The 25,586-nt window shown below is 34.7% G+C and overlaps 2 protein-coding genes and 1 pseudogene across 8 annotated transcripts; 2 read left to right on the top strand and 1 right to left on the bottom strand.

Moving 5' to 3' along the window:
* Positions 1–598: 598 nt before the first annotated feature.
* On the top strand, positions 599–4,414 carry LOC107622799 (serine/threonine-protein kinase SRK2E). 2 transcript variants are annotated; one of them, XM_016324835.3, is made up of 9 exons: positions 603–958; positions 1,193–1,267; positions 1,342–1,443; positions 1,843–1,896; positions 2,007–2,099; positions 2,354–2,446; positions 2,798–2,902; positions 3,020–3,118; positions 3,949–4,414. In XM_016324835.3, exons 1-9 carry the CDS (start codon positions 632–634, stop codon positions 4,240–4,242), a joined length of 1,242 nt encoding a protein of 413 aa, XP_016180321.1. In that variant the 5' UTR covers positions 603–631; the 3' UTR covers positions 4,243–4,414. The 2 variants fall into 2 exon arrangements, with proteins under 2 accessions (XP_088364237.1, XP_016180321.1); XM_088508111.1 differs by having other exon boundaries at positions 599–958; positions 2,798–3,118.
* On the bottom strand, positions 3,764–8,937 carry LOC107622801 (Putative N-acetyl-gamma-glutamyl-phosphate reductase). Of its 6 annotated transcripts, none has more exons than XM_088508133.1 (15): positions 8,711–8,834; positions 8,403–8,467; positions 8,223–8,327; positions 8,041–8,148; positions 7,875–7,961; positions 7,679–7,729; positions 7,497–7,568; positions 7,078–7,197; positions 6,670–6,730; positions 6,479–6,559; positions 6,250–6,329; positions 6,077–6,166; positions 5,679–5,807; positions 5,474–5,590; positions 3,764–4,284 (listed from the first exon to the last, which is right to left on the bottom strand). In XM_088508133.1, exons 2-14 carry the CDS (start codon positions 8,460–8,462, stop codon positions 5,483–5,485), a joined length of 1,152 nt encoding a protein of 383 aa, XP_088364259.1. In that variant the 5' UTR covers positions 8,463–8,467; positions 8,711–8,834; the 3' UTR covers positions 3,764–4,284; positions 5,474–5,482. The 6 variants fall into 6 exon arrangements, with proteins under 6 accessions (XP_088364259.1, XP_088364262.1, XP_088364249.1 ...); XM_088508136.1 differs by lacking the exon at positions 3,764–4,284 and adding an exon at positions 4,689–4,869; XM_088508123.1 differs by lacking the exons at positions 3,764–4,284; positions 8,711–8,834 and adding an exon at positions 4,780–4,869 and having other exon boundaries at positions 8,403–8,528.
* A 4,837-nt stretch (positions 8,938–13,774) lies between these two features.
* LOC148579892 (uncharacterized) lies at positions 13,775–14,758 on the top strand (annotated as a pseudogene).
* The last annotated feature ends 10,828 nt before the right edge of the window (positions 14,759–25,586 follow it).

Raw genomic sequence — 25,586 nt, 5'->3', positions numbered from 1 at the left:
TAGACTTTAACATCAAGAATTATCTCTCATAAAAATTTAAATTAAATAAAAGGCATATATAGATAATTATATATCCAATTAAGTCAAATTAATCAGAATGCATTTGCACGCAATTCCAATTAAAAAAAAAAAGGAGTTTAAGATAAAAAGATAAGGGCAATTATGTCTTTCAGGGATGATAAGGCATGAAATGATGAGAGATTGGGAACCGACCAGAAAGAAAAAGTGTATGATTGGTGTTCCCATATGAATAAGATCCAATCCATCAAAGAAAAGTATGAGGAGCCAATGGAATATTTATACAATGTGTAAAGTTTAGAGAGTATTAGAGATATAATCATTAGTGTTATCTATTTTCATCAGTTGAAGTTTTTAGGATGAGTGGTATCGTGCATGGTATTAGAGCACTAGATCCGAAAGGTCAAGAGTTCGAATCTTGGTGAACCCAAAATCAGTTTAAACTTTTAAGAAGATGTTTATTATCGCTAGTACTCGGATGGTTATTCTAACGGGATCCTAAAATCAATATCTAATTTCTAACTAGCTACAACTTTGTTGAATCAGAGGTTGTGAAAGCTAACATTAATAATAATAGTAATAATAATAATAATAATAATAATAAGTGAAATTGATGAAGTTGGTGAAGAGTTCACGAGGTTCCTTGCTTATTAGGTTCTTGCAAGTTCGTTTCCATATCTTTGGTCCCTTTCACATTCACCCAACTCTCATCAATCCTCAACCACTTCTTCTTCTTCTTCATCATCTTCTTGTTCTTGGATTGAGAAAAATGGATCATAGAAGCGGAGGAGGAGGAATGGACATACCCATAATGCATGAGAGTGATCGCTATGAGTTAGTTAGAGATATTGGTTCTGGAAACTTCGGGGTCGCCAGGCTCATGAGGGATAAGCACACCGACCAACTTGTTGCCGTTAAGTATATTGAGAGGGGTGAAAAGGTAATTATACATTCTTCTTCTTCTTATGCACTCTAATAAGTAATATATTTTAGACTATATGAATAGGGACCGTAATGTTAGCAAGATAAAAAAAAAAAAAAAAACTAAAATTTATTTTATTTAATATTCATTAATACAATTAACGAATATTAAATAAGATAAATTTTAACTGTTTTTAATTAATATTTTTTTGTTATCTAATATTTTCGGATAGTAATGAATTATTACATACAGATCGATGAAAATGTACAGAGGGAAATTATAAATCACAGGTCACTAAGGCATCCCAATATTGTGAGGTTCAAGGAGGTATGTATCTATGTATTAATTAATTATTTCAATCTTCTCGTAATTGTATTATTACTAAATTAGATCAACTATAGGTTATATTGACCCCAACGCATTTGGCTATTGTCATGGAATATGCCTCGGGAGGAGAGCTATTTGAACGAATATGCAATGCAGGGCGCTTTAGTGAGGACGAGGTACCCCTCTTCTATTAACTCCATTTTCTTTATCGGAATATGAAAAAGATTAATGTATAATTTTTTTTTATTTTTAGGATTTGAACTTAGAGTTTTTTAATTAAGTTTTAAGTAACTTGTTATTTCAACTAATTTTATTTTTATTACTTTTATACATTTAATAAATAAAAAATAAATCAATAGATAAGATAGTACTTATTGATACACTAGCGTATAATACGTGCATATACCAAAGTTTTTTAAAATAATACATTGCAAAACAAAGGAATATAATACGTACTTTTTTACTATATGTGAGACGAAATGTGTAAAAAAAATAAAGAATATAGGAAACATTTATTCTATTATGTATTATTTTACATTTAATGGCTATTATTAATTATATGTTATAAAGCGCAGGCACGTTTCTTCTTCCAACAACTTATATCTGGGGTTAGCTACTGTCATGCAATGGTACATAAGTTGAGCACATTTTTTCCTTATTTCTTCTACACTTATAGTTATTTAAAGATATATCTTACTTGAATATTTTGGTTTTATTTGTCTTTTTCATAATTAAAAAGCAAGTGTGTCATCGTGATTTGAAGTTGGAAAATACATTGTTGGATGGTAGTCCAGCTCCTCGCTTGAAGATTTGTGATTTTGGTTATTCAAAGGTATAATGTTCTTCTTTTTATTGTCCTCTTTATCTTTTAGTTTTATTATTATTATTATTATTATTATTATTTTATTAATGTACTTAGAAACTAAATTATACACAACTATATTAATCACATTATAGATTTGGCTCTCAAACTCTAGGTTTCTATAAGTCTAAGATCAAGCAGATTTCTATAATTTTTCCTTTGTATTTGGGAGTGGAATTAGTGACACTTATGCATCTTGCAATTGTTCTTGATTACTTCTCCAGTCTTCAGTGCTACATTCACAACCAAAATCTACAGTTGGCACCCCTGCATACATTGCTCCTGAAGTTTTGCTTAAGAAGGAATATGATGGCAAGGTAAATTTTCATTACGATTAAATCGAAAGTTATATTCTTTCAAGTATAGTTGTCACGTCGATCGAATTCTATTTAAAAGCTGTGTTATGATTGTCGTGAAAGTCGAATTTTTAGCTGATTAGGAAGAAGAGAATGGTTATGAATAAGGGTTTGATCTTGATATACTGAGAGTGTAAAACATTTTATATAGTCGTTTAATCACGTCTTTTTTTATTTAGATATGACCATTCACGAAATCAATGTAAAAAATAATTATTTTTATTGATGTGTCATTATGTGATTGCATCTGAGTGTAAAACTGATATGATATACTAACAAATGTAGTAATGTTGTAACTGAACCATGATTCAGATTGCAGATGTGTGGTCTTGTGGGGTAACCTTATATGTGATGTTGGTTGGTGCTTATCCATTTGAGGATCCAGAGGAACCTAAAAATTTCCGCAAAACAATACACGTAACACATTGCTTCCTTCTTTCTTTTCTTTTCTTTTCTTTTCTTTTCTTTTTTAATTATTTGATGGGTGGAACTTGTTTCTCTAAATGGTATACTAATATTGAATGTTGGTTGCAGAGGATTTTGAATGTCCAATATTCAATTCCTGACTATGTTCATATATCTCCTGAGTGCCGCCATTTGATCTCAAGGATTTTTGTTGCTGATCCTGCACAGGTCAGTTAGTGTTATCAATCTCATTCTTTATGAATGAAAATTTTCACTATTGTTAATGTAAATGAGTTCAACTTCTATTAAGAGTTACTTTAATAGGTGACATGCAAAAGTACTTAAAGAACTAGTTGATGTCAACTAGAAGATGGAAAAAAAAAAGCGAATATATATATGATGTCATAAAATCATCTTCTCATAACACGAATAGTTATATATCTTACATGTTTTCTCATTCGAAGTCTCTTTTTTTTTTTGGTCTCGAAGCATTTTGGTTATAGAAGTTTAGATATGATTTCTTCTAAAAACTTAAGTTCTTAGGTAAAGACACGTGAATAAATATACACAACAGATAATATAAATACATAATTAGTTGACTATTAAAAGATTTTAGATGATTTATCTCTATCTATGTAATGTGTTCTTTTGATACATGACCCTATATAATTAGCATTTTGGTATCAAGGATTTTTGTTGCTGATCCTGCACAGGTCAATTAATATTATCAATCTCATTCCATATGTGTGAAAATTTTCACTAATTGAATTGGAGAAATAAAATAAGAGAATCTGTGTCATGAATTACCAATAACAAATACAAGTGAGACTGTCGGAGTCACAATTTAATTGATTTTTGGTTTGTAGTCCGAAATTAATAGGTAAAAACACATGAATAATTATATATGTAATAGATAATACATAATACAAAAAAGATTCTAGAAGTTTTATCTCTGTTTATGTGGTGGGTTCTTTAGATACATGACCCTATATTATTAGCATTTTGGAGAAATGATGACATTTAACACTTCATATGATGAATGCTGTTTATGAAAACAGAGAATAAGTATACCGGAGATCAAAAACCATGAATGGTTCTTGAAGAATCTACCAGCTGATCTCATGGATGGGGACACAATGAGCAACCAGTATGAGGAGCCTGATCAACCGACGCAAAGCATTGAAGAGATCATGCAGATAATATCCGAGGCCATGATTCCTCCGGCCGGAAGCCAGTCCCTCAACCAGTACCTCACCGGAAGCTTGGACATTGACGATGACATGGATGAGGATCTAGACAGTGATCCTGACCTTGACCTTGATAGCAGTGGAGAAATTGTCTATGCTATGTAATGTAGTAACGTTGCTAGAACACTATAATTTGGTTTCTGGGGTCTGCAATTTGAATGTTATTATCATTATTATTATTATGAATACCCTGGTTTCTTTCAGTTTGGAAAATGTAACTCTCACTTTGTATAAGGCTAGATTTTGTGATTGAGTTTTCTCTTTTAAGTTCCTTCTACTTATATGTTCTTGATGTATATTTAATGTGTGTTTAGAGTTATTTACAATCACTTATTTTTAAACTTTATGTAACTTTTAAGTTTTAACATAATAATTGAGTGATTGTAGTGGCTCACATAGCAAACACCAAATGTGGTTAAATACCATACAAAATTTTCTTGTAACTCTTGTAGTCTTATGTGGTCAAATCTAATTTCTACGTAAATTTACTTTTGGTGAACATAATATTCTAACAAAAAATTTTACTGTATGAATATCATTCATAAAGTATCTTTATAGCGGAATTATCTTATAATTCCTTTTAAGCATCGTATATTAATTATATGATATTTTTGTCTTATATATTGAGTGCATGCTTGGTTGAGTTATATGAAATGATACAGATACCATTTTTAATGCATTCTCTTTTATCTGTAATATTCTAAAAGCGAACGAATACTTCACCTCACATACCTATAGAAAATAAGAACAAGTTAGAACTCATGCTGAATTTTATGTCTAAATAAATTGGACAACAATTTGCTTTGAGTAATCATTCTCATAGGCAACCCGTGAAATAAAAATTGGTTCTCTCTCTCCAAAAATAATTCATCTTGAAAAGAAAATAATCGAGAAGAGGCTCAATCAAAACTTTAAGGATAGAAAAACTATATTTTTGCTAGGTTCTCTCTTTTGTTAGCATCTATTTAATGATATTAATAAGGGTCTCTCATATAACTCTCAAAATTTTATGGGTTGTGTATCAATTTCTCTCTTGCTGAATCTATGAACACTCCTTTTTTAAAATAAAAAAAAAAAGACATTGTTAAATCAACTGTACATAAGGTGAAGAGAGATAAAATAATCCACCAAAAATATTAATTGATATTCAAAATCTCATCCTGAAAAAACTGCATCCCTCAACAAGTTATCAATACCCTTTTATTTCACATAAGAAATGAAAAAGCTGATGAAGCTACTAAAAGAAAAAGAGAAGACTTGCAGTTTACACAGGAGAATGAAGGAAAAACAGGCATGAAAAGTTTAAGTGTTAGGGGTAGTTTTGTTGAAGGGTTACCACTCTCATCTATGGAAACAGAGACTGATAATGCAGCCCTAGGTTTTCTGGAAACCCCATCATCAAATTAAGGTTTTGTAAAGCCTGTCCTGAAGCTCCTTTCACCAAATTATCAATCTGCAACAGCACGAACATATTTAGAGTGAAGAAACAGAATAATACAATTACTTATGCAAATATTTCAGTTTAAGGAGTTTATACATACCACAGATATGATTATTGCTCTTCCGGGAATTCGGTCAGGAAAAACATTTATTAAACAGTAATTGGTTCCTCTGACGCTGTGAGTTCGGGGAACTACTCCATTCCCCAACAGTACGGCAAATTCTTCATTCTGAAACCAAAGTAAAAGGGAGAAGGCGGAGAAAGTAAGAAGAAGCAGAGAAATTTAAACCATGCAACCAAAGAAAGTGATGGTATATTCGGCGGCATCTGAGGTCTCAGAGTGACGAAGTTTTTTACTCTAGCATTGAACAATAAACATTAAGTAACAAATGCTAGATTAGTAGTCTTAGCATGGTTGCCCCTGTATTCATATGTTATGCATTCAACAAAATGTTAAAATGGCATCTATTTCTGGTGACAAGTGACATTTCGACATACTTCATAAGAGCGCTTGAGTTGCTGGTACAAGTCCTCAGTGCTTACTCCTGGAGCCATTTCCACATAAATAGTTGATTGCATACCACGTATCTGATCAACAGCGAGGGACATGTATTAGTTTCGTAGGCAGGAAAGATAATATCAGATAAGACAGATCTCAGCGCACGACTCACCATTGGCATCAGATGCGGGGTAAAACTGATGGTTACTTTAGAATGTGCAGCATCAGATAGCCCTTGTTCAGTTTCTGGAACTGGAAATAAAAAAATAAGATTATCACTACAAATCCAGAACCTTTTAAACTTCAGTATAGAGATCAATATTGATAGGCATAAAAAAAGAGGCATCATTTTTGGATCTTAAAGTGCATAAATTAAATTCCAATTGGTAAATTACACTTACCATGGCGATGCCGGGTAACACCATAAGAATTGATACCTTCAGCTACTTCTGTGTACAATAAATTTTCTTTGACACTACGCCCTGAAGTAATTAACCAAGTAGCAGAACCACTATTCGAATGAGCAGGTATTGCTGAGACATTTTCTTCTATATTTGCGATTGAATACAAAATTGTGTAATAGAATTCTAACCTGCTCCACTCACACCAGATTTTGCATCAATAATAATATTTTTTATGTCAATAAGCTTTGCCTGTAAACCAAATAAAAATTAGAAAATAGCAACATAAAATCAATATTCATTACAAAGAAAATTTAGTACTCCAAATAAGAAGTATAAAGATTCTATCAAGTTCATAATCCATGGACACCATATCATATAGTGAGCAACACCATATACATAAATATCTTTGGAGCGATGATTAACGGACAAGCTTCTTAACATGGAAAGTAACCAAAGCTTAACACCCTAGACCATATCTCACAACTCAAAATACAAAGAAAGGAAAACAGATACAACCATAAAAGTGACAAAAACAGTGAAACAGAAATTAGTTATATATTAAACGTATTGTGAAATAAGCATATTCAGTTACAAACCTTTATCAGTGGGACAAGGGGAATTTGAATGGATGTTGGATAGCAACCAGGATTAGCAACTAAGCGTGCATTCCTTATTTCCTCCCTTAAAATCTCTGTTAATCCATATATAGCTTCTTTCTGGATACAGAAAATTAGATAAATTCAGCATTAAGAACAAAACAATGGCAAGGGTGACTTTAAGGAAATTCATTTTAAGTTTTGACACTACAGTACTAAAACAAAATAATAAAAACATAATTCCCAGAATTCAACACAAATCAAGATCGAAAAGTTAAATTCCTAATGACTAAATGCCACTGAATGCAGCGGATATAAGCGTCATTAGAGGTTCCACAGTTTGCTGAATAAGATTCTGTTGAAATGAAGGGCAATTTAACAGTTTCAAAATGAGAATTTTGCCATTGAAATGTACTCACCTGCAACTCCGGTGCCCTGTGTGGTTGGCCATACCACTCTTCATACTCAGATATATCACGTAAACGAAAATCCTACACAATCTCAGTTACAATTCTGATATATGCTAAACTTCATTTATATTCTAAAGAACAAGAAATTATAGAGTTTGGTTGGGGGAAGAGAACTGTTATTTAGAACATACTGCTGAAAGGTCAACAATCTTCAAGTGATTGGGAAGGCCTCTAATTATTTCCTGCAAGAAAAAGCGAGAAAAAAACAAAAACTTACGAAAAACAGGATTTGAGAAAAGAAAGCAAGGAAAAACAGGGGTACCGTGTGTAAAAAGTCGACTCTACGAAAAGTATTTCCTAGAAATAAGTATTTCTGAAATGGCTAACCTGAGTGGTTCCATGCGGCAAACAACAGAATACAGCATCCACATGAGAAAAATCTGCATCCTTGACCGCAATCAAATCTGGCAATTTCTGCAGTTCCATTATGATAGAAGAATCAGCATTGGACAAGTACCTAGAAAATGCAATTAACATGATCAAACATACATACCTGTGTGGCCAAATGGGGGAAGACGGAAGCAATCGGCTGTCCAGCTTTCCTATCGGCAGTCAATAGAGCAACCCCGAATTGCGGATGATTCGCCAAAAGCCTAAGAACCTAACACAAAAGACTCTAAACTCAACACAAAACAATGGCAATGGTGGCATTAATTAAGGTAGCACTGAACCTACCTCAGAACCAGTGTAGCCACTAGCTCCAAGAACACCAACACGAACAGTGTTTTCGGAAGAAGCAGCGCTCCCACACCTGACATATGCTTTCCCTCCTTCACGTCTCTTTCAACGAAAAAGCACAACAGAATAAATAAATATTAAAAAGACTCTTAAGATTGAAGAAGAAAGGGTGGGTACCTTCAAGTTCCAAGAGGAAGCGGTGTTGAAGCTAACTGAAGTGAATGAAGTGGAGCTCATTTCTTCTGACACAGAAAGAAAGGTTTTGAGATCAGCTCTCAGATATTTCATTGAATGAAAATAAAAAAGCACAAGTTAGTGGCAATGTGATGAATGAAATAAAGACTTGTGTTTGGATTCCAATTTAGGGAGTAAGTCAGCTTTTTGAAATTGGATTTTGGCACCACGAGATGTTGATAAATTACTAATCAAACTCATGAATGATGAAGCAAATTCAATGCAGCAATTGAGAGTGTAGTAAGTCTTACTAGGGACGACGGAGGTCGGCAACTACGCCCGAGAGGAGAGAAACGATGTCCGCGGCGGCCACTCTGGCAGCTTTCGTAGCACCAGCAACCGAGGGTAAGGGGAGTTGGGGTTTCAATTAAAAACATGTAATTGAATATCTATAAAATTAAAATTTTTAGTTAGATTTTTTAAATTATTTTTATATATAATCTAAAATTAGTTTATTTAACTTAATACTTATAGTCTTATACATGTAAAACAATTATAATTACATATATATTACATTTAATACTATTTAATTATTATAGTAGCATTTAAAAAGAATAAAGTATCGTTTTTGTCCCTAACGTGAGATAAGTTCTATTTGTGTCTCTAACGTTTAAATTGTCCTATTTGTATCCTTAACGTTTATAAAAGTGATTCAATGTTATCCTACAATCAATTATACTAACAAATCAGATTATATTTTTCAATTATTCTCACTTGGATGTATTCATTTTCAATTAGGTCTCACTTGGATGTGTTCGAATTTAATATTATACCCACTATTTGTGTTTAGATTCAATTATGTCCCTAGAAAAGTGAATTATGTAAATGTTGTAGGAATTAGTTTCAACATTTGATGAGCTATTTTTCGGAGTAGATCATCGATTCTATCCCAGACATTTGTATTCTAACTTCAAGAAGAGATTTTTAAAACTCAAACTAAAGCGCTCATGATGTGTAATTGACGGCAGGATAACATTGAATCCCTTTTACAAACGTTAGGGATACAAATAGGACGATTTAAATGTTAGGGACACAAATAGGATTTACCCCAAACGTTAGGGACAAAAACGATACTTTACTCTATTTAAAAAATACAAAAATAAATAATAATTAAAAATATAAAATAAAATAATGTTAAACTATTTTAAGTTGATTTTTACTATTTTTTAATTTTTAATAAAGAACAAAATAAAATATCTAACTAAACAATAATGAGAGAATGTAAGAGCGAGAGAGAAGAGTTAAGGCGAAACACAATGGGGTTGTTGGTCATGCCAACGGCGGAGATAAGACGGGAGAGTAGAAAAAAAATTGCTTCAAGTGATAAGGAGGGGGTAATAGGAGAGTGTCTGGTGATATACTGATATTTCGAAAGTGGTGAAATTTTTTTTTGTGACAAACTCGTGAGCGAATCTACCTCCAAGGCTTGCACGAGAGCGAATTCGTTGGAGGGTGATAGTATGGCTGTTGTTGAAGGCAAACATGGAGGTCCTAAACCTCCAAGTGACCTTCACTCCCGAAGTCAAAGAATCTCTATCACAACCTTATAAAGATGTTATTGTAGTTTCGTATTGGACAAAAGGTTTACTTACACTATACTTTCTCACAAATCGAAGGTATCATAGAGGATCAATGGAGGCTATGAAATATTGAATGTGGGTCATGGATATTTTTTGGCCAAGTTTGATCTTTTGGATGAAAAGAGGTCTTAACAGGTGGCCCATAGATGATTAACTTCCATTACATTGCGGTAAAGTCTTGGTGCCCATCCATTCGGTTAAGAGAGAAAGTTTTTGGGGCAATTAGGGTATGAATTAGAATTAGAAGTCTTCTGATATGGTACTATCATGACAAGGCGATGAATAGGATCACATCCGTTATTAGAAAGCCTATTAAGGTTGATCTTGCCACTAGCTCTGCGGAGAAAGGAAAGTTCACAAAGCGTGTATCGAAGTTAATATTAAACTTCCAATTGTGTATAATGTTATATTGTTGACGAAGTTGAGTATTCGATTGTGTATGAAAGTCTTCAATTGGTGTGTGAAGTATGTAATTGCTACGGACATATCACAAGTGATTGCAAGAAGAAAGTTCTTGTTAGTAATCAAGGTGTTAATATTAATGACAGTGAAAATCCCAAGATGCATGAAAGACAGATGACGGCAGTGGCAGCTAACTCCAACATCGTCTTTGAATTTGGAAAGAATCAAGGTGCTAATGATGTTGACTTGAATTCAAAGAAGATCGCAAACAAAACGGTTTTGGAGAAGAATACGGTGGAGAATCCGGATGCATTTAACATGAGTGATATGCATGCAAGTAATAAGGGTTGGGTTGAAGTAAAGCATAAGGGAAAGACTAAGATGGGCCAGAGCAAGGAAGACTACATGCAACAAAGCCCAACTCTCCCTTCTACAACAAATGGGCCTAAGACCCCCTTTCATGTTGATGTTGCTTCAACAAATCGGGGCTCCAAACTTGATTTTAAACATGTGAACATAGCTACTTTGAGAGCCGAGCCAATCTCCTCCTCGAAGAATAATACCTCTCTCTCACATGGTAATTTTTCTGGGCCAGCTTTTGGAAGAGACAAGGCAACATCCATCACTAATAACAAGTACAAACGTTGAAGACCTTCTTCCTTACCGAATTCACCATCGTCGCCAGTTTGCCCAGTTTCTAAAGAGGGCATTCAAGTAATCAATGCAAGGTGTGAGGGTGACTGTTCAAATGGCACCAAGGAAGCATCAAAACTTGAGCACTAGCTTGGATGGGATTATTTCCTCCTCTCTCTTGTTATTTTTTTCTATAGATAGTGTCTTTAGTATTTTACTTTGAAATGTTATAAGAGCCTCTAATAAAATGGATAGACTTTATTCCAAGGAGTTAATAAAAAAAAGTTTCATCCTTTGTTTTTTATTTTGGTTGAAACTCATATTCCTTTTGCTAATATGCAATATTTTTGGAATAATCTTGGTTATTTTGTTATCGGCATTGTGGGGACTAGTGGTCACAAGGGTGGTATATGATTTCTTTCATCTAATAATTCTGTCAATTGTTAGATTTTTAGAGTTTTTGAAACAGTGTATAACTATGAAGGTTAATGTTGGTAGCTCAGAGTGGTTATGCAATGCTATCTATGGCAACCCTTAACATTTGTCTCGTACCTTTTTTTGGGATCATATTCAGTCTATAGCTGACAGTCATAATAGCCCTTAGATTTTGCTTGGAGATTTTAACGAAATTATGTCACCTATAGAAGTAAAAGGAGGTAATTTTTATAAGGTTAAATTACATAGTTGGTCCCTACATTTTCAGTGAAATTGTAAATTGGTCCCTACACTTTAAAAGTTTGTAATTGGGTCCTTAAAGAGAATTAAAATTTGCAATTTAGTCCCAAGCCGATCAAAAAGTGTTGATTTAACAGAATATTCTCAGAATATACTGAGAATATTCTGTTAAAATAAAGAATATACTGAGAATATTCTGTTAAATCAAACACTTTTTGAAGGATGGGGACTAAATTGCAAATTTTAATTCTCTTTAGGGACCCAATTACAAACTTTTAAAGTGTAGGGACCAATTTGCAATTTCACTGAAAGTGTAGGGACCAACTGTGTAATTTAACCTTTTTATAATTCTCGTGCTAATTAGTTTGTTCAGATGATGGATTATTGTAGTCGTTTGGAGATTCCTAATTCTAGAAGGTCTTTCACTTGGTACCATAGAATTTAGGGATTTAGAAACATTACCAAAAGACTAGACCGGGTTATTGCTAATTCTGCTTAGTGTAGTATCTTTCTCAAAGCTTTTTCTGAAGTGCTTTATTGTTTCTGTTGTGTTTGAAAAACTAAAATTTGAAACGATGACCAAACATTATTGGGTTATTATCAATTTTGTATGTGATTTGTTTTGCTAAGTGTGTAGGAAACTAATTTAATCAAAGCCAGCTCAAGAAGCATGAAATGAAGCCCAAACCCGTCTAGTCCACATATGCACATTGATCCTCCATAAACAAAAAGCCTCAAAACACATTTTTCATTAGAAATGAAAACATAAGAAAAGAAAGAAATGAGCCCAAATCCCAAAACAAGCCCATTCGGTGATCCACCAAAACTCACTCTCCTAGAACTTAAACTCCAAAATTCATTTGAATTCACTTTCACATCCACCGAACCATCAAACTCTTTCTTCTCTCTCTTCCATTCTCCTCATGTCAAATCACTTTGCACCGAGAAGAAAGAAAGAATGGAAAATCTCTGATACTAGGGCAAACAGAGGATCACAAAAAGTTAGTTTCCCCATTTGTGCTTCACCGAGAAACTTTGAAGAAATCTGCTGAGTTCCAAGCACAAATCAAGCAACAATGAAGAAAATGAAGTCAATGTGCACAGAGGCTCATCAACGTCCAAAAATCAAACTTGGGGCCAAAGCAAAGATCAATGGCCCATATTCAAGCTTCTCGAAGAAAAAGATTGAGAGAGAAAGGTAAGATGGCATGTCATTGCTTCTGCTCTCCCTCACATCTGACCATGCCACTGCTAGTTCTGATGCTGGAGAAGAAGACAACCTAAAGTGTTGAACTTGGTTCAAACCTTGGAAGCTTCACTCTTCTATAATAAGAGTGAACGGCCAAAGATTGAAGGCAAGAGAGAAAGAGCACTTGTTTAGGTTTCCATAGCTCTTTGAGCTATTCTTGTTCTTCTCCTTCTTGGTTCTCATTTTGTAATTTTTCTCAGTTTAGTTTGTCAGAGTTTCATCGGAAAAAGGAAAATATGGTGAGATTTGTAAGAAAAAGCCAATGAGTGGAAAAAGGTAATGAGCTAGACTTGGAGAAAAAGCCATAGTTATCTCAGAAATTCTTTGTAAGTTGGGTTAGCACTTTGCTGTTGAAAGTTAGGTTTGAGTCTTAGTCAAGTTCAGGTTGGGTTAGAATCTGGACTTGTCCCAGATAGGATTGGGTAGATCCTAGGGGGAATTGGTGACTGTAATCTGTTGAAAAGATAGTGAAATTCCATCACAAGTTGTGATGGACTAGATGTAGGCTACATTGCACTAGGTAGCTAAACCAGGATATATCTGTGTGTCAATCTCATTTCTCATCTCTATTTCTGATTCTACCCAATAAGAGACAAAACAAAAGTATCTCCTACCGAGTAAAGAGATAAAATCAAAATATCTCATGTACTTCCTTAACTGAAAGGAAAAGGGGCCAAGATTCAACCCCCACTTCTCTCAGCCACTAATAACCATCAATTGGTATTAGAGCTTGGTCTCAAAGAGATCAAGCTTTGCAGCTTGGAGAAAAGATCCTGATGGCATGCAACAATGGTTTTAACATGGTGGCATACACTCTAACAGAAGGATAATCAAACAATAGACCTCCATTCTTCAATGGAAAAAACTACAACTATTGGAAGGAAAGAATGAAGATCTTTGTTCAATCGGTGGACTACAACAAATGGAAGATCATCATGAACAATCCTCAAGTTCGAACCAAAACTGGATCAGATAGAGTTGTCATTCCCAAGACCGAAGCCGAATGGAATGATGAAGACAAAAAGAAAATAGAGCTCAACGCCAAAGCTGTCAACATGCTAAATTGTGTAATCATCTTTGAGGAATACCGAAAGGTATCAAGGTGCAAAACAGTAAAAGAGATCTGGGATAAGCTCCAAGTAACACATAAAGGCACTATCCAAGTAAAGCAGACCAAAATAGACATGCTGTGTAAAGAATACGAGATGTTCTCCATGAAAGGAGAATCCATTGATGATATATTCGAAAGATTCTCTATCATCATCAACGGCTTAGATGCTATGGGGATTACACACTCTGAACCAGTGCTCGTGAAAAAAGTTCTAAGAAGTCTCACAAAAGAGTAGAAAATGAAGGCTATAGTCATAGCTGAGAGTGGTAACATTAGTCAAATGACGTATAATGAACTGATAGGAAAATTACTTGCTTTTGAAATCACTCACTTAAAAAATGATACAAAAAAGAAAGGAGTTGCTTTAAAATCATGTACTGAATCACTGGGTGATGAATCTAGTGATGATTCATCAGATGACAAGTTTGTGTTTTTTTCCAGAAAATTTAGAAGAATGATGAAAATGAGAGGAAAAAGCAAGGGAAGTAGTTCAAGAAGATCAAAGAAGGATCTAAGTAAAATCATCTGCCACAACTGTAAAGAAGCAGGATACTACAAGTTTAACTGTCCTAAACTGAAGAGGGAAGACAAAACCCACAAAGACAAGAAGAAGGGGCTTATGGCCTCTTTGGGAAGATTTGGAGAATGATTCAGATGAAATGAGGATTCCGAAAATAGTTCTCAAGCCTGCCTTATGGCCGACCACACCGAAACTGATGAGGTAATTTTCATTGAACCCTCTAATGAAGATCTTCATCTCATGATTGATCATCTCACTGAAAAATTAAGAAATTTTCTGAACCAGTGTCATGATCTTAAATCGGCAAATGACATCCTAAAAGCTGAAAACGTTTTTCTCAAAGAAAAATTAAGAGAAACCAAAACCACTGTTGATCTTATTGAAGAAAATAAGCGGCTTAAGGCTGAACTTAGTGGTTGTGAGAAATAGCATTTAGTGATTGCATACTTAACTGTTTTGAAGAAAATGACAGGTTGCATAAAGAGGTTAAAAGTCTAAAACAAAATCTAGCTCAGTTTGCTCAGAATTCTGAAAATTTAAATAACCTATTGGCTAATCAAAGACCTTTTTATGAAAAGGCTGGTTTGGGCTTCTATGAAAAATTTGAAACTATTTTTAAAAGTTCACAATTTGAAAATGAGGCTTCCACTTCTAATGACATAAGATTTCAAAGCTCAAATCTTCTTAAAAAATAGCAACCCAAAAGATTATTACTTATGCAATTGGGATGGATATTTTTCCATTCAATGCTTTATAATTGAAAAACAAATAGGTGATAAAGTCTACAAAATAGTTGGTAAATATAATGGTCTTGGCCAAAGAAGATGGTTTGACATTATAGGATCCAAAAAGATTTGGATACCTAAGGTTACTTAAGAGCTTCATGCAGCTTGGTCTAGCATCCAAGAGGAAGGACAACATGTGGTACTTAGACAGTGGATGCTCTAGGCATATGACCGGAAAGTCTACATTATTTATTAAGCTTGACAAATATGATAGAGGCTTTGTGACTTTCGGTGACAATGGTAAAAGAAAAATCGTGGCCATAGGTAAAGTAGGTAAAAATTTCTCTTCTGTTATTAATGATGTTTTTCTTGTTGACGGATTGAAACACAATCTACTAAGCATTAGCCAATTGTGCGACCTAGGATATGTGGTTATTTTTAAGAAATTAGAATGCTTGGTTGTGTGTGAAAAATTCGGTGAGATTTTGTTTGAAGCAAAATGGTGCAATAATGTGTATGGACTCACTCTAGAGGAACTAAAAGAACAAAATGTGGCATGTTTCACTTCTATGAAATCTGAAAAATGGCTATGGCATAAGAAATTAGGTCATGTAAGCATGTACCAAATTTCTAAACTTGTAAAGAAAAACTTGGTTAGAGGCCTTCCTAACATAAAGTTTGACAAAGACATCACTTGTGATACTTGTCAATTGGGCAAACAAACCAAGGATGGAATATCTACCAAAAGGCCATTGTAAATGTTGCACATTGATCTTTTTGGTCCTACTAGAACACAAAATTTAGGAGGAAAACATTATAGTTTAGTAGTGGTTGATGACTTCACTAGATTTGGATGGGTTCTTTTCTTAGCTCACAAACATGATGCATTCATTTCCTTTTCTTCTCTTTGCAAAAAGATTCAAAATGAAAAGAATTTAAAAATTATTTGCATAAGGAGTGATCATGGAAAAGATTTTGAAAATCAAAATTTTGAAAATTTTATGATGATCTTGGAATTTCTCATAATTTTTCATGTCCTAAAACTCTTCAACAAAATGGGGTTGTTGAAAGGAGAAATAGAAGTCTCCAAGAAACGACTAGGGCGATGCTTTGTGAAAATGAAGTTCTAAAATTCCTTTGGGCAGAAGCTGTAAACACAACTTGCTATATTTTAAATAGAACTATCATTAGAAAAGAGTTAAAGAAAACACCTTATGAGCTATGGAAGGGAACACCACCAAACCTCAAGTATTTTCATATATTTGGAGGCAAATATTTTATGTTAAATAATAAAGATAATCTTGGAAAATTTGATCCAAAATTCTATGAGGGTATGTTTGTAGGATACTCAACCACTAGTAAAGCATATAGGATTTATCTCAAAGAACATAGAACCATAGAGGAATCCATACATATTTCATTTTGTGATACTAACATCATTCCAAGTTCTGTCATAGAGGATGATGCAGGAACTGAAGCTGAGTTGAACCCAAAGGAGAATCAAGAAAATGATAAACCGATCCCATATATGGAAGATGCTAGTTCTGACCCTGCAGTTCAGAAAGCAGAAGATAATTTGATTTTGTCTCCTGATGAAGCAGGAGATTCCAGAACTATGAATGTTGCTGAACTAAATCAAAGTCAAACTGAAATTGCATCACAAAGGCCTAGAGAGTGGAAGTTTTTGAAGAACTATCCTCATGAGTTCATCATTGGAGATCCATCCCATGGAGTCACAATTAGATCCTCAAGCAAAAAGAAAGCCGATATAAACAAATTTACTTTACTATCCTAATTGGAGCCACAAACTGTGAAAGAAGCACTTGAAGATCCTTCTTGGGTTAAAGCTATGGAAGAAGAATTAGGCCAATTTAAAAAGAATGAGGTTTGGGCTCTTGTACCTTACCCTAATAGCAAGAAGGTAACCCAACACCAATTGGATATTTAGAAACAAGTTGGGTGAGAATGGTAGTGTGGTTCGAAATAAGGCTAGATTAGTGGTCCAAGGATACGATTAAGAAGAGGGCATTGACTTTGATGAGTCATTTGCTCCTGTGGCTAGAATGGAAGCAATAAGATTATTGCTTGCATATGCTGCCCACAAAGGTTTTAAACTCTTTCAAATGGATATCAAATGTGTATTTTTAAATGATTTCATTGATAGAGATGTATATGTAGCTCAACCCCCTGATTTCGAAAATAAAGAGTTTCCAAACCATGTTTTTAAACTTGCAAAAGCACTTTATGGTTTGAGACAAGCTCCTAGAGCTCGGTATGAAAGGCTTAGTTCCTTCTTGTTACAAAATAATTTTCAAAAGGGTACTACGGATACTACTCTTTTCATAAAAGAATCTAATGATCATTTTATACTTGTTCAAGTATTTGTGGATGACATTATGTTTGGATCGGCAAATGAATCCTTGTGTGAAGAATTTGAAAAAATAGTGACTAGTGAGTTTGATATGAGCATGATGGGAGAACTCACATTCTTCCTTGGTTTACAAATCAAACAAACTCCTAGTGGCATTTTTGTGCACCAAGGTAAATATGCTAATGAAATACTGAGGAAATTCGGTTTAGAAAACTCTAAACCCATGAGTGCAGCAATGCATCCTAATACAAAACTTGACAAATATGAAAATGAAAAAGATGTTAATGAGACACGGTATAGAGAATGATCAGATCTCTTATGTATCTAACATCCTCCAGACCGGATCTTGTTCAAAGTGTAGGTGTGTGTTCTCATTTTCAATCTCATCCAAAAGAATCACATCTTTCGGCTGTTAAACGGATCATAAGATATATTAAAGGCACATCTGACCTTGGTTTGTGGTATCTTAGAACTGATGAATTTTGTGTAGTTGGGTACTGTGATGCAAATTTTGCAAGTGATCGAGTAGATAGAAGAAGCACTTCAGGGTCTGTTGCTTTCTTGGACAATCCTTGAATGTTTAGTCAAGCAAAAAACAAGTCATTGTTGCCTTGTCAACAGCTGAGGCCGAATACATCTCAGCCTCTTCTTGCTGTTCTCAATTATTGTGGCTCAAGACATAGCTTTCCGATTACAAACTGAAAATAGATAGTATCCCTTTGATCTGTATTAACTCGAGTGCCATAAACATGTCCAAAAATCCTATTCTACACTCAAGAACCAAGCACATTGAAGTTAGATTTTATTATATAAGAGAACATGTGCAAAAGGAAACTATTGATATTCAATTTGTAAAATCAGAAGATCAATTGGATGATATCTTCACAAAACCTTTATGTGAAGATAGATTTTGTAAACTAAGAATTGCACTAGGAATGGTGGATGCCAAGTCAGTGGATTACTTGAATTTAATGAATCTCTGTGTATTTTTATCTCTCAAGTCACAGGGAGACAAAGTTAGGCATATGATGACTTCCTCTATAAGGCTTGAACAAAGCCCAGAAATTATCTGTGATATGAAATGGAAATTAGATTCAAAACAGCCTAGTGTGCTTCCTCACCACTATTGCTGGGCCTAAGTGAGATAAGTTCTATTTAATGAAATGGGCTTCATGCTCACTTTGATTTTATGCATGAAAAATAGAGTTTTTCCTTTTTCTTTAAGTCAAATCAGTCAGTCACCTTTCAAATCCTTCTTGTTCAGTCACTTCAAAAACTACATATCTTTTAAAATTTAAAATTTTTCTTGAAACCGTTTCATTAAATATATTCAAGATTTTAAGAGAAGTTTTCATTGTGCATTTAAATAGGTTTTTCAATCAAGAAAATTTCCCTCTTCTCCACTACTTCACTACGCCATTCTCTTTCCCCTCTATTTATTCATCACTTTTTCATTATGAGAAAGAAAGTTGCTACTAGAAGAGGCATTGTCACCTACATTCCTCCTCGCAACCCTCCTCATTCCAAACTCCAATCACACACTCACATACACATTCACTCTCACTCCTCTTCCTCTCAATCATCTCAACTGCCAGCATCTATGGTAAGAAAGACCATTCATCCTAGGACTTTCTCAGCAGAAAAGGTGGTCGAGTCATCTCGGGCTAAGGGAGGAAAAGGAAAAGGTCATATGCATGAAGAAGATCGTCCGCTGTCTCCTCCTCCACGCTCTATCCCTCATCCTTCAGGTCGTTCTGTTCCATCAAGCCGTCCCTGCAGGGGCTCCAGATGACCTGTTCTCAAACCTACCAGGGAACCTCCTAATCTTGACTCCCTTGATTATAAAACCCACTTTGGTAAATCTTCTCACTCTCACTATGATCCTTTCCGCTTTTCTTTCTGCATAGATTATGAGTTTCACAAACAAGTCATTTCAAACCGTACTCTCTGTTTTACTTTTGTTGTTGACCTTGAAGCTTTGGCTGAAAAAGAAATTGATTTCAAAGTTAACTTTCATCTTTTGAAATGGAAAAATTTTTCCAAAATCTGAAAACTAGTATATCCAAATTTGGTCAAAGAATTTTATGCCAACATGCTCTTTCATGAGGGAGACATTCACTCCTATGTCAAGGGTTATCAAATTATTTTGAATAAGGAGACCATTAACGATGCCCTCGGTTATAAAGACATTGGAGTGACAGCATATCTCTTAGGAAAATAGGATGACCATCTAGGTATCTCTCATCGGGATGCCCTGGCTAGCATTTGTGAAAATTTCTCACTTATGGATGGCATGATTCCCACCCATAAAGCCCTAGGTCCTGTTAGAGCTCAACTTCATTGAATCATCACACACATCCTTTTGCCTCAAAATGGTCCATACCAGCATGTTACCATATGTGACATTTTGGTACTCTATGCTATTCTGAATCTTGCTCCAATTTTATTTGCTTATCTTATGATCCGTCATATGCTTGACTGTGTTAGAAGTGAAAAAAATGTTTCTCTTCCTTATGGAATATTACTGACTTGAAACTTTGAACAATTTTCAATTGATCTGAGTAATGAGCCTGTTGAAAACAAAGTTTCCTCACTAAAGGGTGGCGCTGCAATGAAACAAACCAAAGGAAAGGGTACCAAGGGCACTAAGGATTTGGTTTTATAAGAAAGTGAAGACGAAAGTCTTCCTTCACCTTCGGCTGCTGGCACTTCAAGCTCTCATAAGTACTTGATCACTGGAGTTGTCAAAGATGTACTTCAAGAATTTGTAAGTATGACTAAATAGATGGTCAAATCCAGCAAAGAAACACAGAAACTGGCACTCCAATCTGAGAAATCTCTAATAAAATCTCAAGACCGAATTGAGGTACTCCTAAAGTACCTTAATTCACTTGATGAGGATCAAGAGTTATCAGAGAAAGAGGAAGATGTACTGGGCACTGAAGAAGAGGACTCTGATGCTTAGCTTGTGTCTTCTACTGCTGCTGAAAGATTGCTACTCTGCTGTTAATTTTGTTTTCTGAACTCTACTTTGATGACACTATTTTTAGTACTCTGGACACTACTTTACATACTGTTTTATAGATGATTGTAATAGGACTAGCTCATTAACTCTGTTATTAATATGATTGTTTAACTTGCTGTTTTGGTTTGCTTATTAACATTCTCACTGCAGGTTTCCTCCTTGATGACAAAAGGGAGAGAAAAGGAACAAAGAAAAATGAATTGAAAATGACTGCTAAAAATGGCTGCCTCTATTTTGAACATGTGAAAATTCATATCTAAATTTTTTTTCTCGGTTGTTGATATCTGAATCTTGAGAATGTTAGCTCTAATCTATGTTTGATTCATAAGCCTATTTGATAATTTTTTAAAAAGCCTTGTAAAAGCTAACAGGTTGTGATGTTTTGGAATTGTTTGCAAAATGAATGGTTGCTTGAAATTGTTTCCACTTTGTTAACAGGTTGGTAAAAGCAAACATTCAGAGAGAGCTTAGCGATCAAAGGATAGGGGGAGTTTCATCAAAGGGAAGTCTCTTATTCTTACCTTTAATTTCTCTTTACTCATTTTTAATAATGTTTGTCATCAAGTGGAAGATTATTGAGTTTGAAAAACTAAACCTTGAAATGATGACCAAACATTATTGAGTTATTATCAATTGTGTGTGTGATTTGTTTTGCTAAGTATGTAGGAAACTAATTTAATCAAAGTCACCCCAAGAAGCATAAAATGAAGCCCAAACCCGGTCTGGTCCGCATATGCACATTTATCCTCCATAAACAAAAAGCCTCAACACACATTTTCCATCAGAAAGGAAAACATAAGAAAAGAAAGAAATGAGCCCAAATCCCAACACAAGCCCATTCGGTGATCCACCAAAACTCACTCTCCTGGAACTTGAACTCCAAAATTCATTTGAATTCATTTTCACATCCACCGAACCATCAAACTCTCTCTTTTCTCTCTTCTATTCTCCTCATGTCAAATCACTCTATACCGAGAAGAAAGAAAGAATGGGAAAGCTCTGGTGCTAGGGCAAACAGAGGATTACAAAAAGTTGGTTTCCTCATTTGTGCTTCACCGAAAAACCTTGAAGAAGTCTGCTGAGTTCCAAGCACAAATCAAGCAACCATGAAGAAAATGAAGTCAATGGTGCACAGAGGCTCATCAACATCCGAAAATCAAACTTGGGGCCAAAGCAAAGCTTAACGGCCTAGATTCAAGCATCTTGAAGACAAAAGTTGAGAGAGAAAGGTAAGATGGCATATCATTGCTTCTGCTCCCTCTCACCTCTGACCATGTCGTTGCTAGTTCTGATGCTGGAGAAGAAGACAACCCAAAGTATTGAACTTGGTTCAAACCTTGGAAGTTTCACTCTTCTATAATAAGAGTAAACGGCCAAGGATTGAAGGCAAGAGAGAAAGAGCACTTGTTTAGGTTTTCATAGCTCCCTGAGTTGTTCTTGTTCTTCTCCTTCATGGTTCTCATTTTGTAATTTTTTTCAGTTTAGTCTGTCAGAGTTTCATTGGAAAAAAGCAAACATGGTGAGATTTATAAGAAAAAGCCAATTAGTGGAAAAAGACAGTGAGCTAGACTTGGAGAAATAGTCATAGTTATCTTAGAAATTCTTTGTAAGTTTTTCTATTTTGTGTCATGATCTTGAGAGGATTCCCTTGCAAGTTGGGTTAGCACTTTGATGTTGAAAGCTAGGTTTGAGTCCTAGTCAAGTTCAGGTTGGGTTAGAATATGAACTTGTCCCAGATAGGATTGGGTAGATCTTAGGGAGAATTGGTGATTGTAATCTATTGAAAAGATAGTGAGATTCCGTCACAAGTTGTGATAGAGACTAGATGTAGGCTACATTGCACTAGATAGCTAAACCAAGATATATCTGTGTGTCAATCTCATCTCTCATCTCTATTTTTGATTCTGTCTAATAGGAGACAAAACAAAATTATCCCCTACCGAGTTAAGGGACAAAATCAAAATATCTCATGTACTTCCTTAACTGAAAGAAAAAGGGGCCAAGATTCAACTCCCCCTTCACTTAGCCACTGATAACCACTAGTTTCCATTCGGATCATTATCCTATCCTTTTGTGATGCTTTAGTATGCCTCATCCGAAAGTGGAGAGGCCTTTTAGGTTCCAAGTTGCTTGGACCACTCAACTTTCTTACCAAGGCATAGTGCAGCAAGCTTGGAAGCTAGTTCTCCTTGTATTGCTAATTGTTTGAAGGATGTCCAGAAGTTCTCTTTGGAGTTCAATTCAAAATCTTTTGGCAATATCTTTACTAAAATTTTAATAACATTTTATTCCTGAAAATATCTTCGTACAAAATTTCATATTCCAAATATACCCTTCACCCCCAACCCCACCCCACCTCTCACCCTGCCACCACCCATCATCGAACCATAACCACCACTCCGCCATCATCGAAGCATAACCACCACACTTCTGCTATCACCGAATTCAACCACCACCAACAACAATAATACCAAAAATAAATTCAATCTCATTGACGGTTTAGAATTTCACAAATAAAACGTCGTTACAAGTATAGTTTCTAAACCAACAAACAATCATCTCATACCAATATTTGGTTATCACAAGTAACAAATCCCAATAAAAATAATAACCGAAGTATTCAAACCTCGGGTCGTCTCTCAAGGAATTGCAGGGAGGTGTAGTTATTATTGGTTATGAGATAGTATATTTTTGGGTTTTTGAAAGGTTGAACAAGGAATGTAAATGATAAGAAAATAAACTAATAATTATGAAAAGTCGTAGCAAGGATTGATAATTAGAAGTCATATCCTCATTATCACCCTCAATTGTGACATCAATTGTCCATTGCTCTCACTTAGTAAACCTCTAAATATGGAGGTAAGTCAAGTGGATAAATCAATTTGATTCCTCAAGTCCTAGTCAACTCCGAAGGAAGGATTAGCTTTAATGGAATTCAAATAAACTAGCAACTTTCAATTGCTAATCAACAAAAGAGTTTGATAACTCAAGAGTCTCCAATTACTCGATCTAAGCTAAGAACATAAAGAGCTAATTTAACATCCAACCAAGCATTTTATCAAACACTTGGAAGGCACAACATAAAAGCATAGAAAAGCAATAAGAGATAATTAAATCCAAACAACCAATTGAAAGCATCAATAACATAAATTGAAGAAAGCAATTATAAATATGAAATACCTCAAATTGCATTAAATAGAAAATTAAATCTAACATGAGAATTCATAAGCTAAATTAGCAATATAAAGCAATCAACAAGGGAAATAAATAAACTAGAATGCTAGAGCAAATAAAAGTAGAAGAGAAACTAGATTAAACTAAGATAGAAATCTGAAATTGAAAAGAACTAAAAGGAATCCTAAAACCTAGAGAGAGGAGAGAGCCTCTCTCTCTAGAAAACTACATCTAAAACCTAAAATTATGTGAATGAAAGTTGTATGAATGATTGAATCATTGATTTCCCTACTCTGCAGCCTCTAATCTGTGTTTTCAGGCTTGGAATCGGGCCCAAAACCAGCCCAAAATCACCCCCAGTGTCTTCTGCAATTTCTGCATGTGGCCCATGTCACGCGTACGCGTCAGTCACTCGTACGCGTCGATGGTCTTCTTCGCGTTTCACGCGTACGCGTCAGGTATGTGCACGCGTCGCTATGGAATGCGCCAAGTCACGCGCACGCGTCAGGTACGCGCGCGCGTCGTTTCTCGCTGGTTAGCTCCTTAGTTTCTTGTGTTCCTTCCATTTTTGCAAGCTTCCTTTCTATCCTCTAAGCCATTCCTGCCCTAATAAGCTTGAAAACACTTAACACACATATCACGACATCGTATGGTATAAAAGAACATTAAAAATACACAATTTAAAGGCGTAGGAAGCAAGTTTTCAATCATAGAACAGAATTAGGAAGGATTTGTAAAATTATGCAAATTGTATGAATAAGTGTGCAAAGACTTGATAAAAATCACTCAATTTAGCACAAGATAAACCATAAAATAGTGGTTTATCAATCTCTCCACACTTAAACATTAGCATGTCCTCATGCTAAGTTCAAGGAGACCAAAAGAATGAATAGAGGAAAGTTGGACTCATGAAATGCAACCTATATATGAATGCAACTATATGCTAAGATGTTTCTACCTACTTGGTTAAAAGTAAACAAGTTCTCCAAGACAAACATAAATCAGATTTCACTAATTCAAATCACACAATAAAAGACAAGTAAACTTGTAAGAAGATAGCTCATGAAAGCAGGGAACATAGAATCAAGCATTGAACCCTCACTGGAAGTGTATATGCACTCTAATCGCTCAGGTGTCTAGGGTTAATCCACTCTACTATTCTCTAGTCATGCTTTCTAAAACTTTGTTCTTCATCTAACTAATCAACAAATATTTAATGTACAAATCAAACATTATGAGGTCTTTTCAAGGTTGTAATGGGGCTAAGGTGAGGGTGAGGATATATGTATAGCCAAGTGAGCTATAATATGAATCTTTGACTAACCTAAGTTCTCTCCTACACACACACACACATACTATATAATTCTAAAATCATGCCTAGCTACCCATAATCTCACTTTTTGTGTATTTCACATACTCATATATCAAAGTTTTCTTTAATTTTATCACATATGCAATGATCTTTTTATTGAACTTAACCTTGGGGTGATTTTACCCTTTATTTATTTCTTTTCTTTTTCTTTTTCTTTCTCTTTTTTTTTATCATAAATGAAAACATAATATATCAAAGCGTATGATTTTTCTGATTTCACATGAGTAAGCACCCAATTTTCTAATATTTGTCAGTAAAAACACAATACATTCTCATCAACCCAAGTTCCC

The sequence above is a fragment of the Arachis ipaensis genome, chromosome B10 (assembly GCF_059453495.1).
Source record: "Arachis ipaensis isolate K30076 ecotype BB chromosome B10, ASM5945349v1, whole genome shotgun sequence".
Lineage (NCBI taxonomy): Eukaryota > Viridiplantae > Streptophyta > Magnoliopsida > Fabales > Fabaceae > Arachis > Arachis ipaensis.
The sequence above is the reverse complement of the archived record's forward strand: the minus strand, read 5'-3'. Positions and strand labels throughout refer to the sequence as shown.

Bases quoted from the DNA above. Each gene is read 5' to 3' on its own strand.
- LOC107622799 (XM_088508111.1), top strand. From the start codon at position 632: ATGAAGTTGGTGAAGAGTTCACGAGGTTCCTTGCTTATTAGGTTCTTG. The intron at 1,268-1,341 runs GTATGTATCTAT...GATCAACTATAG, and splicing joins ATATTGTGAGGTTCAAGGAG to GTTATATTGACCCCAACGCA. The intron at 1,897-2,006 runs GTACATAAGTTG...ATAATTAAAAAG, and splicing joins TTAGCTACTGTCATGCAATG to CAAGTGTGTCATCGTGATTT.
- LOC107622801 (XM_088508123.1), bottom strand. From the start codon at position 8,513: ATGAAATATCTGAGAGCTGATCTCAAAACCTTTCTTTCTGTGTCAGAA. The intron at 8,328-8,402 runs GTACCCACCCTT...TTTCGTTGAAAG, and splicing joins CTTCCTCTTGGAACTTGAAG to AGACGTGAAGGAGGGAAAGC. The intron at 6,167-6,249 runs GTGAGTCGTGCG...GCTGTTGATCAG, and splicing joins CCCCGCATCTGATGCCAATG to ATACGTGGTATGCAATCAAC.